This window comes from Lolium perenne, chromosome 3 (assembly GCF_019359855.2).
Source record: "Lolium perenne isolate Kyuss_39 chromosome 3, Kyuss_2.0, whole genome shotgun sequence".
NCBI lineage: Eukaryota > Viridiplantae > Streptophyta > Magnoliopsida > Poales > Poaceae > Lolium > Lolium perenne.
This window is the reverse complement of record NC_067246.2, coordinates 231754426-231770485: the sequence shown is the minus strand read 5'-3', so window position 1 is coordinate 231770485 and position 16060 is coordinate 231754426. Positions and strand designations below refer to the sequence as shown.

At 44.2% G+C, this 16060-nt stretch overlaps 1 protein-coding gene across 1 annotated transcript in view; it reads left to right on the top strand.

The window, feature by feature from the left end:
* LOC139838113 (uncharacterized) overlaps nucleotides 1-6315 on the top strand; it is a 28603-nt gene extending 22288 nt beyond the window's left edge. The window contains exon 4 of the mRNA XM_071827465.1: nucleotides 6286-6315. Coding sequence (XP_071683566.1) covers nucleotides 6286-6315 — 30 coding nt within the window. The remainder of the gene's footprint in view (nucleotides 1-6285) is intronic.
* The last annotated feature ends 9745 nt before the right edge of the window (nucleotides 6316-16060 follow it).

The window sequence follows — 16060 nt, the reverse complement described above, 5'->3', positions numbered from 1 at the left end:
ACCCCATTTCATCAGGAAAAATGAGCTGTGTTACACTGTTTCTAGTATTCATGCGGATTTGTAGCTACTCACGTCAAGTGCATATGCACACAATTTCGTCTAATATGCTAAGCGGGCAAGCAGGAAACGTGGAAAATATTCTAACACCTCAGCATGACGAAATCACCGAAATCGAAGCATGTGAACCACGATCTAGCCTCTTTCTTGTTCGCTGCACGAGAGCCCGTGAGCTCTGGGGTCTCTTCTTCGCCAACAATATGACCAGGATAGCTCTTCACCAGGCATTGGTGTTGTTTGCAATTCTAGGTGCCGCAACCTGGTGGAAGCCACAGTCTGCACCGCCATTGCAATATTGCATGGAATATGGAAGCGAAGGAATGGGCTTGTCTTCAAATGCCGTCGATAAGGACCTGACCATCGTCTTCCGCAGATGTCTCGAAGATATTCGGCTTTGGGCGAACCGTTGTAGCGATCCTTCCTCCGCCTCCCTCCTTAATTCTTGGTGTAACACCTTTGACCCACCTTGATGGTCCTCTGTTTCTCCTCTCCTCACTCTAAAACCTTGTAATGAACCCCTGTAACTGTTTGTGGTGTTGATATGAAAGTTCAGGCCGGCGTAAGCCCACCTTAGTTCAGGTAAAAAATAATGTAGCCTCTTTCTTTATCTCAGGATCAGATTGTTGGCTGATGCAGATTATTGTATTTTTAAATTTCATTCGATCGATCCTGTGATGATTGAATATTTGATTTGACAGCATTCTTTCCTTCCTCCCTTTGGAAGTGTCCTCTAAAGCAGTTAAGGGCGTATACTAGGAGAGCTTTGCAGTCCTTTTCAAGAATATATAGAATACGCAAAAGGAAAAAAAAAAGACAAAAAAAGCAAAAGCAACTATGCAAAAGAGGTTCTGGACTATGCATGTATCTGGCCGGGAGATAACAGTTGTGACAAAGCCATGAGCCCATGACGAGGACACATGGTATATATGTATAGTTAATATTAGTGGAAGTTTCAGCAACAATATAGTAAGAGCATCTCCACCGGCGCTCCCTAAATAGGCGCCGGTAGAGACGCCGACACTGCTGTATGGGGACGCCGACACTGCATCCTCTATTTTGAAATGTTGTTTCCACACCGGCGTCGTACCCCATACGACGGCCACTAAAACATTTTTTCTTTTTACAATATTTTGAAACAACGTATCAATCACATTTTATTCATACTATATTTAATTATTCATATAATCACACAAATAGAAATTAAATTATTCATACAATCAAACAAATAAAAATTAAATTATTCATACAATCAAACAAATAGAAATCAAATCATGCATTGTTGGCAGCTCCTATCCCCGTCCATAAATGCGTAGCTAGATCCATCTGAAGTTGAGCATTAACACCTGCATCTCGGATTTCATGATGCATGTGAAGGAAAGCGCCAAATTTCTGGGGTACATGCTCTACCTCAGCAAGAGGCTCTTGATAATCAAATGGTTGATCATCATGCACAGGTTGGTCGCGCTTGCTCTCAATGATCATCTTGTGCATGATCACACAGGTGTTCATCACCTCCCACATCTGAGACTCGGACCAAGTGAGAGCAGGATACCTGACAAGCGCTGCTGAAGCATCCCAAAAGCACGCTTAACATCCTTGCGAGCTACTTCCTAGCATGTTGCAAAACAAGCATCCATCTCCGTAGTTGGAGACGGGATTGTCTTCAGAACTGTAGCACACATCGGGTAGATACCATCATCTAGATAGTACCTCTTGTTGTATGGGTGACCATTTACCTCAAAGTTCACGGCAGAAGCTTGTCCCTCAGTTAGCCTGGAAAACACCGGAGAGCGCTGCAGCACGTTGATATCATTGTTTGTTTCTGCCATGCCAAAAAAAAGTTCGCCAAATCCAGAGGTCATGGTCTGCCACCGCCTCTAGAATGACACTTCACTCAACAGTATGCCCCTTGTAGATACCCTGCCAAGAAAAAGGGCAATTCTTCCGGCCCCAATACATATAGTCAATGCTTCCGAGCATCCCAGGAAATCCCCGTGCTGCATTATTTTTCAGGATCTGAGCTGTATCATCTGCCCTTGGTGCTCTCAAATAGTCTTTACCAAACACTGCTATGACGGCTCGGCAAAACCTGTAGAGAGTCTGTGAACATGTCGACTCTGTCATCTGTAGGTAGTCATTGACTGTATCTGGAGGAGCTCCGTAAGCAAGACAGCGCATTGCAGCAGTGCACTTCTGGATTAAGGTGAAGCCCCACAAACCTGTGCAATCTTTCTTGTCCATGAAGTAGTTGTCGTACTATGTGACACCGTAGACAATCTTTATGAACAGATCCTTGTTCATCTTAAACCGCCACCAAAATTCCTATGGGGAATGAGTCGCATCGTCGGTGAAGTAGTCGACGTCAAGCAGCGTTATGTCGGCTTGACGATGCCGGTTGATGTTCCTCCTCTTGCCTAGCTTTGAGTAGCCGCGCGGCGAACAAAGGCTGGCGAGCGCGGAGCAAGCTTGTCAGAATCAGCTATTGTTGTTGTCGCCGGACAGCCTCAGCGTTCTGCTCCTCCGTGGACAGCTGCACCATCATCTCGTCATTGCTTTCCATCGCGGCAATCCGATGAATACCTTGTGGGCGGGGTGGTTGTGCGGGGGTGGTGGCGAGCTCTGTTCCGGACGAAACAACGGTCGTCGGTCGAGGGGTGGCGGCCGTGTCGATGGACGGCGGTTCCTGGACATGCGGAGGTGTCTATTGCAAGCATGGGCGCGACGGCGACGGTGGCGATCTAGAGGGGTGGGAGTCGGCTCGAGCGTGGGTGGGAGGTGGGAAAAGCGGTGAGTCTGGCTGCCAGGCGGAGCCCACGAGCGGTTTCTGACGTGCCGCGAGGCGTCGGCGCGCCCTCTATGAAGAGGCCGGTACGGGGTTGTCGGCGCTTCTATTGGGCTCGAAAACTAACCAGCGTCTTTTATGGCGCACCGGTGCGAACCCAAAAACCACGCCGACCCCCAAAACGCTATTGGAGCCGCTACGGGGCGCGCCGGTGGAGATACTCTAACATTTTTCTTTGTGTTCAGAATATTTCTATCATTTCTGTGCGTACACACGAGTTCAAATAAGTTCAAAATCCCTCGGGATTTTTGTTGGATTTTTCAGTCAATTTCAAGTGAAAATTTTGGTTGCAATGCAAATCGAAATAGTAGAGATTTCAGTGAGTTCCGTGGTGTGTGTAATTTCTGAAACCGACATAACCATATCTAGCTACATTACCTTCAAAATAGTTATTGTTTGGGAAAAGTGATCCTTAACTTTCTTGAGAAATATATTCGCAATGAGTAAGTCCTTCGCGAGTTTTGAACGTAATGTGTTCCAACAAAATTAGGGCCGGCAGGCCTAACTGGCTAGTTAATCATACCGAAAAATATGAAAGCGTTCCACTAGGTGAAGGTGAATTAATTTAGCAAAAAAATTGGTCAGTGAAAACAATTTTGCAGTCCCTTAACTCTTAAGTGAAACGACGTCTCATGTGAGATGTACATATGATACGATTTCGCTATGAGAGCTTGGCCCACGTGGCCTGCAGGGTGCGCGGCATGGCGCCGGAGAAGGTGGAGGGGGAGAGGACGGTGGAGAGGGTGTGATGCGGTCTCTGGCCGCCGCCGTCTTTTATAGCCAGCGGCCTGGCGGGAAACTTGGACGCGAGCGCGCGCCCAAGGGCTTTTCGCGCGCGCGAGAACATTGGTGCGCGCGGGAACTTTCCCGCGCGTTCCATCTCGGCGTCGAACGCCGTGTGGGCCGCCCGCTCCTCCTCTGCTCCCTTCTCCACTTCAGCCAGGGCCTTGGCGTCCCTGACCGTGTCGAGGAGGTCGTCCGTGTTGTCGTCGTCGAAATCCTCGTCGGAGCTCGTGGCCGGGGAATGTGGAGTGGGAGGTGGAGGCGGAGGCGCGGCACCTTGCCGCGGCCGGCGCTGCTCATGGTGGCTCCGGTGGAGGCTGAGCGGCAGCGGCGCTACGGTGGAGGTTGTGCAGCGGCTAGGGTTTAGCGAGGAGGAGATGAGATGCCCGCACCCCTGTTTATATAGGTCGGAGGCAAGGCAACGGCCGATGCCACGCGTGGCATCGCCATTAACTTCGTGCGCAGGGGTAGGCGAAGGCAGCGCGCCACGCGAGACATCGCCATTTACGCGGCTGCAGACTACCGAAGCGATGCATCGGCGCCAGTATTAGCGCCGCTGAGAAGACGCATCGACGTTGGGTCACTGCCAGGCAGGCCAGACAAAACGTCCACCAGACGCGAGCGGACACTTTGCGCGTCCGCGCAGTGACCAGAGACGCATCCGAGACGCATATTTGGGTCAGGTTTGCGTCGCTGCGGACGGCCATATCACTTTGCATCCCCCACCGAAAGCGGTACTAGACGCATTTTTAGGCCCGACGGACGCAAACTGACGCTCTTCGCCCCGTTGGAGATGACCTTAGAGATTGCATACATGTATCTGATCGATCCGGTGCAAAAATAAATTTGGTAGCTAGCATAGCTCTTTGCACGTATACGTACGATTTTCAACCCGCTGGAAAATAAACACTACCTCCTGCCGCGGAGACGAGGGCGGCATGGCCCGCAGCCAGCTGCTACATCAGCCTGCCGTCGGTGCGTGGGGCGGCATGGCCCATGGGCGCTGAGGGCGACGAACTGCGATGGACGGCGACCGAACGTTCCGCCAGTGTGTGGGACGGCAGGCAGTGCCGCCTCTCTCTCCGGCGGCATGTCGCCACGTGTTGTATGGAGGCACTGCCGTCACAGCCAAGGTGGTCATTTTTGTCATTTGCATTCACAGGTGGTCCTTTTTGTCAATGAATTGGAGATGGTGGTCTCTTTTGCCAAAATTTTTAGATTAGCATGTCCCTTAACTGTCAACCAGGACCGGTGAAAACATCAGAGAGTTCAACTGTCACAGTTTGGTAAGCAGACCACACTGTGCTAAAGCAGACCGATATCAGCTGAGCAATGTGCATGGATCTGGTGCATTTGGTTATTTTTAAACCAGATAATGCCTTTGATTTGTTATTGATCAGAATATAAACGTGTAGAAACTGCAGAAGAACTATGTGCATTTAACTTTTTAAACCAGATAATGCCTTTGATTTGTTATTGATCAGAATATAAACGTGTAGAAACTGCAGAAGAACTATGTGCATTTAACATATAAAAACATGGACCCGTGAGGAAGTACCCGGTGCTCAGAGAAGGAAAAACGCTGATTAATTCAATCCAGCAAGAGGGGCATTCTGCTCCGACGTATGGTTCCCGAGCTAAGCAAGAACCCTTTATTTTAAAAAAAGGGAAATCATATTTATATGTTTCAAACAATCTGAGTATTTTGAATATACAAAATCTTTGAAAAAATGCTTTGTATTTTGGATTCAGAAAAATCGGAAAAAATGTCAGCTCTAGACTGTAGGTAGACATTACAAAGTTCATTTTTAGTCCTCTCATTTGTCTTTTTTATGTAGGTCACAAATCAAAATATAACTCGATGAAACTTATATGTAGGCACTAGACGTCCGTACATGTATTAAGTTTTTCAGAATATTTTAAATGTAAACTATGAAGTTTTCTAATGTTTCAAAAGTCAGGCTACATGAAACTTGGGTTTCCATTTGAGATTTTTGGGCAAGTGATCGTGTTCATTGGCTTTGTTTACCTATTTTATCTTCTAGTTTTTACCTTAGCAATCATATCCATTGAAAACAGTGCCGCTAGACATGACTATAGTTCTTCCCATGAATTTCATGGAGCAGACTCACATCTTCAACATGGACAAAGATTTTTCACCAAGGATATCCATTGGATAATCATCCAATTGGTGGGACTCACATGTCAGTGGCACAGATTATGTAATTGGTCCGAATCCCACTTCTTGAAAACCCAAGGGTTTAGAAAAGACCTTATTGTATTATGTGAGAATGAAACAATTAAATTTTGTGTTGGTTGGGGAAATGATTTTTTTGCAATGTTATCATTGCCATTTTTCAAAAAAAAAATTTGCTACCATCGCGGCTATTACATGTTTTCTTTGATCCATGGATATTGTATATGCATAGTGAAAGATTGCTTCACTAGCCAATTGAACCAAAAATCCGAACTGATTGAAAGAGACTAGGCAGTGTATTTATATTCAACACTCCCCCTCACGTCTAGGCTATTTTAGTCCTTAGCGTGGGTTCGGTGTGGGCCGTAGAATCTTTTTTCTTTTGTTTTTAAAGCTGCGTGAGCAGGGTCTTGAACTTGAGACCTCTTGGCTCTGATACCGTGAAAGATTGCTGCACTATCCAATTGAACCAAAAGTCCGAACTGATGGAAAGAGACTAGGCAGTGTATTTATATTCAACACATAGATAGTTAGATATTCTTTTGGTAGGTGGGATATAGAGGGCTTTACTTTCAATGGATATCTTCTCGGGTAGGCAATGGAGAGGCAAAAATGCCCATGGATCTGGCGGAGCTTTCCCTTCCAAACCTGTCGGATTGTCACCGAAATTAAATTCGGCTCCCGGGTGCATATGTTCCCTGTACCACAAAAACATATTTTGAAGTACCAGAAAGTATTGATAAAAAGTTCTACATTTACATCTCCATAATATATATGTGTCTGTCAAATTTCACCAAAATCTAATGTTTTTGTGGTCTATGTATAGAAGAGAAAATTTGTCTTGTCAAAAGCCTTATTTATAGCACTGATTTTTTGTATTTTTTACTCACGCCATAGGACAAGTCAATTTTTCATTAAAACAATTTTGTTGGCACGTAGCATGTGAAGATGTACGTGTGAACTTTTAGTTTTAATTTTTTTAACATTTCAAAATATGTCTAAGATGCATTTTAGAATATAGGGAGCATATGCTCTTATTTGCCAAAACACCACTCCTCAGATTGTCATCCCTATTTAAAGGTACAATCTATACTATTATATTGGAGTTGACATATTACACTTTATACTTTTCCTTCATAATTGAAAGCTACGATAATCACGATAATTATTAATAAGCGATACTTAGTTAATCACAATCACGATATTTAATATGCGGCAACCAATACATGGGAATTAATCAACCACAATATAATCATCCCTGCTTGTTAGTGTTTTTTTTTTACGAAAAGCCAACGGATTTTCTGGTTTCATTGATTTCATTGATGAAGAATAGGGGTTTACAAATTACAACATGAAAGTTGAAAAAAGGATACATGTTTCCGGCGCTGGAGACCGGCTTTGAAGCTCATGGTGGCTGGAAGATTATTGTTACTGCCTTGATTCCAGCCATGTGCCAAGTGAGAGCTTCATCTACAATTCTTCCCTGAAGTTGATCTGGGCTGCTTTGAGTCCAGTGGAAGATCCGTGCTTTCCCTTTTTTCCAGATTAGTCGGGTTAGAAGATGTGAGGTGGTCTTCTAGGCTTGCTGATCTTTGGGCTACAATAGTTGAAGCTGCATCACAACCCTCTCCCGCAATGAGAGCTCTCGGCATCATGGGGAAGGTTGCTGAAAGGCGCCCCACTATTGTCTTGATCTTGGTGGCGACATCTTGGACATAACCAAAAACTCCCAATGTGTTGTTTGCCATTTCAGGTGCCATGCTGCACAAAGGGAAAGTTGGATTGTGAGGGATCTTTTTCTTGGCCAATACATCTGCAGTTAGACACCTCCCTTAAAAGGACAAGCCAAGCGAAGGTTTTAGCTTGCGGAGTTGCTTTGGAGGACCAAATCAGCTCCTTGTTGTCAGACTGAAACCCGCCTTCAAACTGGAATATGGTAGGCACTTGCAGCTGAATAAACACCGTCATTAGTTCATTTACATCTCACCATGTCTTGGTTGTTGTCGTTGAACCTGATGTGTTGAGTGTAGTCCCAGAGTTCATACATTTCTCTCAACACCTGCACCGTGGGGTTTGGTTTTATGCACCTCATCCACTTGTTGTTCTCCACAACTTCTCTGATGGTGAGATGCCTCTTGATGCAATGATTGAGAAGGTTGGGCCATCAATCAATGCGCCACTGGTCGGCCGCCCAGTGAGAGGACCATAAAGAAGCAAATATACCATCCCCAATAATAATATGAGTGGAGGCTCGGAAGAGTGCTTCAGTTTCATGGTCAGTGGGTAGATGCATTTCTTTCCATGGCCTCGAGTGATCAGTACAAAGAAGACATAGCCATCGCATGCGCAATTAACGACTGTGCTTTTGGAGGCCAGTGATGCCTAAGCCAACATTCTCCTTAGGTTGGCAAACCAAGGGACAACGAAATTGGTATTTGCTACCGATAGCTATTTCTTCATTTTACCAAATAAATCCCCTTTTTGTGCTTGTCCAGTCTTTTGAACAACCAAACCGGCAGCGCAATTGCCATCATTGATAGATGTCCATGGCAGAGAGGCAAGTCTTCACTAGTTCAACTAGTTAGGAAGAGAGAAGAACTTGTCTTTCCAGACACATAGATGTTTGAGCATGTTGTCAATGATTGGTTCGAAATCCACTCTCTTGATCCTGGAATTAGACAAAGGCATGCCTAGGTAGGTGATGGGAAATTGTTGCACTGGGCATTTTGTGTCGCCAATGGCAGCCAGAATATGATCCTTGGTGCAGGCGATAGGCGAGACATCACTCTTGCGCCAGTTAGCCTACAGACTGATACGTCTCAAACGTATCTATAATTTCTTATGTTCCATGCTAGTTTTATGACAAAACCTACATGTTTTATTCATACTTTATATTATTTTTATGCATTTTGCGGTACTAACCTATTAACAAGATGCCGAAGCGCCAACTCCTGTTTTCTGCTGTTTTTGGTTTCAGAAATCCTACATAGGAAATATTGTCGGAATTGGACGAAACAAAAGCCCACGGCCTTATTTTCCACGGAGGTTCCAGAACATCAAAGAAGAGTCGGAGGCGGCCAGCAGGGGGATAGGGCGGCACGGCCTAGCCCCCTGGCGCGCCCAGGTGTGGGGAGCCCACCCCCTGGCTCCCCCGACGCTGCCTCTTCGCCTATATATTCCTTCGTATCGGAAAACCCTAGTACCGAGAGCCAAACTACGAGAAAAGTTACTGAGACGCCGCTGATACGTCTCCAACGTATCTATAATTTCTTATGTTCCATGCTACTTTTATGATGATACACACATGTTTTATACACACTTTATGTCATTATTATGCATTTTCCGGAACTAACCTATTGACAAGATGCCGAAGTGCCAGTTCCTGTTTTCTGCTGTTTTTGGTTTCAGAAATCCTAGTAAGGAAATATTCTTGGAATTGGACGAAATCAACGCCCAGTATCTTATATTTCAAGGAAGCTTCCAGAGCACCGAAGAGGGGCCAGAGGAGAGGCCCAGGGCCACCACATGTGGTGGCGGCGCGGCCAAGGGGGGGCGCCCCCTGGTGTGTGGTTTCCCCATAGCCCTTTCGACTCTGACTCTTCGCCTATAAAAGCCTCACTGACCTAAATCTTCGATACGAATAAGGCACGGTACGAGAAACCTTCCAGAGCCGCCGCCATCGCGAAGCCAAGATCTGGGGGACAGAAGTCTCTATTCCGGCACGCCACCGGGATGGGGAAGTGCCCCCGGAAGGCATCTCCATCGACACCACCGCCATCTTCATCGCCGCTGCTGTCTCCCATGAGGAGGGAGTAGTTCTCCATCGAGGCTAAGGGCTGTACCGGTAGCTATGTGGTTAATCTCTCTCCCATGTACTTCAATACAATGATCTCATGATCTGCCTTACATGATTGAGATCCATATGATGAGCTTTGTAATCTAGATGTCGTTATGCTATTCAAGTGGATTTTACTTATGTGATCTCCAGAGGCTCCTTGTCCCACGTGTGTAAAGGTGACACTGTGTGCACCGTGTGGGTCTCTTAGGCTATATTTCACAGAATACTTATTCACTGAGTTATGATTTGAGTCGGATGTCTCTATGAAATTGTGGTGTGTTAGTACCTCCCATGAATGCTCACAGTGACAGCGTGGGGTGTTTATTAGTAGTTGGGAATACATCTTTAAGGTTTGCCTACATGATGAATTAGAGTTCGTTATCTTGCCAGAGAGTAATTCAGAATAGCATAGTGAAGTGCTTATTTATATTCCTTTATGATTGCAATGTTGAGAGTGTCCACTAGTGAAAGTATGATCCCTAGGCCTTGTTTCCACATATCGAATCTCCGTTTATTTACGGTTCCATTGCATGTTTACTCGCTGCCATATTTATTTCAGATTGCTATTACCACTCATATTCATCCATACCACTTGTATTTCACTATCTCTTCGCCGAACTAGTGCACCTATACATCTGACAAGTGTATTAGGTGTGTTGGGGACACAAGAGACTTCTTGTATCGTGATTGCAGGGTTGCTTGAGAGGGATATCTTTGACCTCTTCCTCCCTAAGTTCGATAAAACCTTGGGTGATCCACTTAAGGGAAAAACGTGCTGCTGTTCTACAAACCTCTGCTCTTGGAGGCCCAACACTGTCTACAGGAAAAGAAGCCAACAGTAGACAGCAAGCTATTTTCTGGCGCCGTTGCCGGGGAACGAAAAGCTACACCACAGAGATTTCTACCTCCCACGTCAGCCACGCGCCAGTTGTGGACAGCAAGCTATTTTCTGGCGCCGTTGCCGGGGAGGTAAGGTAAAAGGCACTCACACTCCGGTCCCAGGTAACTAAGTTATTTTCTGGCGCCGTTGTAAGTGCTCGAAGCTATTTCCTTTAGATCCTGCAATTGCATCTTTTTGTTTCTTGTTTTTCACTAGCTAGGCATAATGGAAAGTAACAGTGAGCTTTTTAAGCTATTTCCTGAGTTAAGACATGGATTGTTTGATGCGAAAATTGAAAAACCTATGGAACCTTATTTGCATGCTAGTAGCAATAATATTAGTATGAACGCTTTGAACACCATTGTTGCTAATGATATGGAAAATTCTAAGCTTGGGGAAGCTGGTTTTGATGAGCATGATATTTTTAGTCCCCCAAGCATTGAGGAGAAAATTTTCTTTGATGATACTTTGCCTCCTATTTATGATGATTATAATGATAGTGGTCTTTTGGTGCCGCCTACTATGGAGGATAAATTTTATTATGATTATACTATGCCTCCTACACTTGATGAGAATAATAGTGATAGCTACTTTGTTGAATTTGCTCCCACTACAATTAATAAGAATGACTATGCTTATGTTGGGAGTAGCAATAATTTTATGCATGTAGCTCATGATAAGAATGTTTCATGTGATGGTTATATTGTTGAATTTGTTCATGATACTACTGAAAGTTATTATGAGGGAGGAAAATATGGTTGTAGAAATTTTCATGTTATTAAAACACCTCTCTTTTTGCTGAAAATCTTGAAGTTGCACTTGTCTAGTTTTCCTATGCTATTCACTTTGCTCTTCATGAATTTGTTTATTTACAAGATTCCTTTTCATAGGAAGTGGGTTAGACTTAAAAGTGTTTTGAATTTGCTTTTTGATGCTCTCTTTTGCTTCAACTCTTATTTCTTGCGAGTGCGGCATTGAAATTGCTGAGCCCATCTTAATGGCTATAAAGAAAGCACTTCTTGGGAGATAACCTATGTTTTTATTTTACTACTGCAATTTTGTTTTATACTTGAGTCTTGGAAGTTGTTACTACTGTAGCAACCTCTCCTTATCTTTATTTTATTGCATTATTGTGCCAAGTAAAGTCTTTGATAGTAAGGTTCATACAAGATTTGGATTACTGCGCAGAAACAGATTTCTTGCTGTCACGAATTTGAGTAGTATTCTCTGTAGGTAACTCAGAAAATCTGCCAATTTACGTGAGTAATCCTAAGATATGTACGCAACTTTCATTCAATTTGAGCATTTTCATTTGAGCAAGTCTAGTGCACCTGAAAAAATCGTCTTTATGGACTGTTCTGTTTTGACAGATTCTGCCTTTTATTTCGCATTGCCTGTTTTGCTATGTTTGATGGATTTCTTTATTCCATTAACTTTCAATAGCTTTGTGCAATGTCCAGAAGTGTTAAGAATGATTATGTTACCTCTGAACATGTGAATTTTTGATTATGCACTAACCCTCTAATGAGTTTGTTTTGAGTTTGGTGTGGAGGAAGTTTTCAAGGATCAAGAGAGGAGGATGATACAATATGATCAAGGAGAGTGAAAGCTCTAAGCTTGGGGATGCCCCCGTGGTTCATCCCTGAATATTTCAAGAAGACTCAAGCATCTAAGTTGGGGATGCCCAAGGCATCCCCTTCTTCATCGACAAAATTATCAGGTCACCTCTAGTGAAACTATATTTTTATTCCGTCACATCTTATGTGATTTACTTGGAGCGTCTTTATGTTCTTGTTTTTGTTTTGTTTGAATAAAATTGGATCCTAGAATTCATTGTGTGGGAGAGAGACACGCTCCGCTATTGCATATGAACACATATGTTCTTAGCTTTATCCTTAATGTTCATGGCGAAGGTTGAAACTGCTTCGTTAATTGTTATATGGTTGGAAACATAAAATGCTGCATGTGGTAATTGGTATAATGTCTTGAATAATTTGATACTTGGCAATTTGTGTGCTCATGTTTAAGCTCTTGCATCATATACTTTGCACCTATTAGTGAAGAAATATTGTAGAGCTTGTTGACATTTGGTTTGCATGATTGGTCTCTCTAAAGTCTAGATATTTTCTAGTAAGGGTTTGAGCAACAAGGAGGATAGTGTAGAGTCTTATAATGCTTGCAATATGTTCTTATGTGAGTTTTGTTGTACCGGTTCATACTTGTGTTTGCTTCAGACAACCTTGCTAGCCTAAGCCTTGTATTGAGAGGGATTACTTCTCATGCATCCAAAATCCTTGAGCCAAAAACTATGCCATTTGTGTCCACCGTACCTACCTACTACATGGTATTTTCTGCCATTCCAAAGTAAATTGCTTGAGTGTTACCTTTAAACAATTCAAAAGTTATTACCTCTTATCTGTGTCAATGTTTTATAGCTCATGAGGAAGTATGTGGTGTTTATCTTTCAATCTTGTAGGGTAACTTTTACCAATGGACTAGTGGCTTCATCCGCTTATCCAATAATTTTGCAAAAAGAGCTGGCAATGGGGTTCCCAGCCCCAATTAATTAACTTTCATAATTTTACAAATAGACACTCCTCCATGGTATGTGAAAGGTTGGACGGCACCCGAGGATTCGGTTAGCATGGCTTGAGAAAGAAAAGGTGGGGAGGAGTGTCATCTAAATAAAACTAAAATAAAAGACACTCCTTCATGGTATGAGATTGTTGGCAGGCACCCGAGGATTCGGTTAGCCATGGTTTGTGAAAGCAAAGGTTGGAAGGAGTGTCACCTAAAATTAAAAAAAAAATTCATGGGAGCCGCTCTTGAAAGTCTGTCTGGCAAGTGGGTTAGAGTGCCCACTACCATTCGTTGACAACAACAAACACCTCTCAAAACTTTACTTTTATGCTCTCTTTATGTTTTCAAAATAAAAGCTCTAGCACAAATATAGCAATCCATGCTCCCCTCTGCGAAGGGCCTTTCTTCTACTTTTATGTTGAGTAGTTTACCTACTTCTTTCTATCTTAGAAGCAAACACTTGTGTTAACTGTGCATTGATTCTTACATGCTTGCATATTTGCATTCATCATATTACTTTGCATTGACAATTATCCATGAGATATACATGTTGAAGTTGAAAGCAACCGCTGAAACTTATATCTTCCTTTGTGTTGCTTCAATGCCTTTACTTTGAATTTATTTCTTTATGAGTTAACTTTTATGCAAGACTTATGGATGCTTGTTGATACGTCCAAAACGTATCTACTTTCCCGAACACTTTTGCTATTGTTTTGCCTCTAATTTGTGTATTTTGGATACAACTAACACGGACTAACGCTATTTTCAGCAGAATTGCTCTGGTGTCTCGTTTTTGTGGAGAAATCCAACTTTCAGGAAAATACCCGGAATTTATGTCGAAGGTCTTATTTTTCCGGAAGAATTACAGAGCCAGAAGGGCAAGCCAGGTGGAGGCCCGAGGCCCCCACACACTAGGCCGGCGCGGCCCAGGAGGGGGGCGCGCCGCCCTACCGTGTGGCCGCCTCGGCTGGCCTCTGACGCCCTCATCTGGACTATTTAGGGGTTTCGATCTAAAAACGCGAGAAGAGAAGTCGAAGTCGCCAGAAACCCTCCAGAACGCCGCCACCATCGCGAAACTCCGTCTAGGGACCACAAACTCCGTTCTGGCACTCCGCCGGGACGGGGAATTGGAGGAGATCATCGCCATCATCACCACCGACGCCTCTCCATCGACCAGCCATGTTTCACCCATCCATGTGTGAGTAATTCCCCCGCTGTAGGCTGAAGGGGATGGTAGGGATTGGATGAGATTGGTCATGTAATAGCATAAGATTGTTAGGGCATACTGCCTAGTGTCCGTAATTGGTACTTTGATGATATTGTTGCAACTTGTTATGCTTAATGCTGGTCACTAGGGCCCGAGTGCCATGATCTCAGATCTGAACATGTTATTGTTTCATGATGATATGCATTGTTTTATGATCTTACCTGCAAGTTGTATACACATGTCGCTGTCCGGAACCCGAGGCCCCAAAGTGACAGAAATTGGGACCATCGGAGGGGAAGGCAGTGATGTGAGGATCACATGTGTTCACGAAGTGTTAATGCTTTGCTTCGGTACTCTATTAAAAGGAGTACCTTAATTTCCAGTAGATTCCCTAGAGGCCCGGCTGCCACCGGCTGGTAGGACAAAAGATGTTGTGCAAGTTTCTCATTGCGAGCACGTACGACTATATACGGAACACATGCCTATGGATTGCTTAGTACTTGGACACCGTTTTATTACTATCTGCAAATGCCCTGCTTTGATTGTTACATGAGTTTCTCTCATCCATGCAACGCCCGTCATCCATCCCTGTGCCTACAGTATTTTAATCCAGCTATTTACTATAATCACTACTGCTGTCTTTATTCCACTGCTGCTGTTATTTCACTACTGCTACTGCTATAAAACTGTTACTACTGATAAACTCTTGCGAGCAAGTCTGTTTCCAGGTGCAGCTGAATTGACAACTCCACTGTTAAGGCTTTCAAGTATTCTTTGTCTCCCCTTGTGTCGAATCAATAAATTGGGTTTTACTTCCCGCGAAGACTGTTGCGATCCCCTATACTTGTGGGTCATCACTTGTCTTGAAAGTACTATTCATGAAAAGTCTTTGTTATATGGTTCAGTTGTTTAAACATTATCTTTACCATTGCTTTGGATCGCTGCATTCATTACATATGCTTACAATAGTATTGATCAAAATTATGACAGCATGTCACTTCAGAAATTATCTTTGTTATCGTTTACCTACTCGAGGACGAGTAGGAACTAAGCTTGGGGATGCTGATACGTCTCCAACGTATCTATAATTTCTTATGTTCCATGCTACTTTTATGATGATACACACATGTTTTATACACACTTTATGTCATTATTATGCATTTTCCGGAACTAACCTATTGACAAGATGTCGAAGTGTCAGTTCCTGTTTTCTGCTGTTTTTGGTTTCAGAAATCCTAGTAAGGAAATATTCTCGGAATTGGACGAAATCAACGCCCAATATCTTATATTTCAAGGAAGCTTCCAGAGCACCGAAGAGGGGCCAGAGGAGAGGCCCAGGGCCACCACACGTGGTGGCGGCGCGGCGAAGGGGGGGCGCCCCCTGGTGTGTGGTTGCCCCGTAGCCCTTCCGACTCCGACTCTTCACCTATAAAAGCCTCCCTGACCTAAATCTTTGATACGAATAAGCCACGGTACGAGAAACCTTCCAGAGCCGCTGCCATCGCGAAGCAAAGGTCTGAGGGACAGAAGTCTCTGTTCCGGCACGCCGCCGGGACGGGGAAGTGCCCCCGGAAGGCATCTCCATTGACACCACCGCCATCTTCATCGCCGCTGCTGTCTCCCATGAGGAGGGAGTAGTTCTCCATCGAGGCTAAGGGCTGTACCGGTAGCTATGT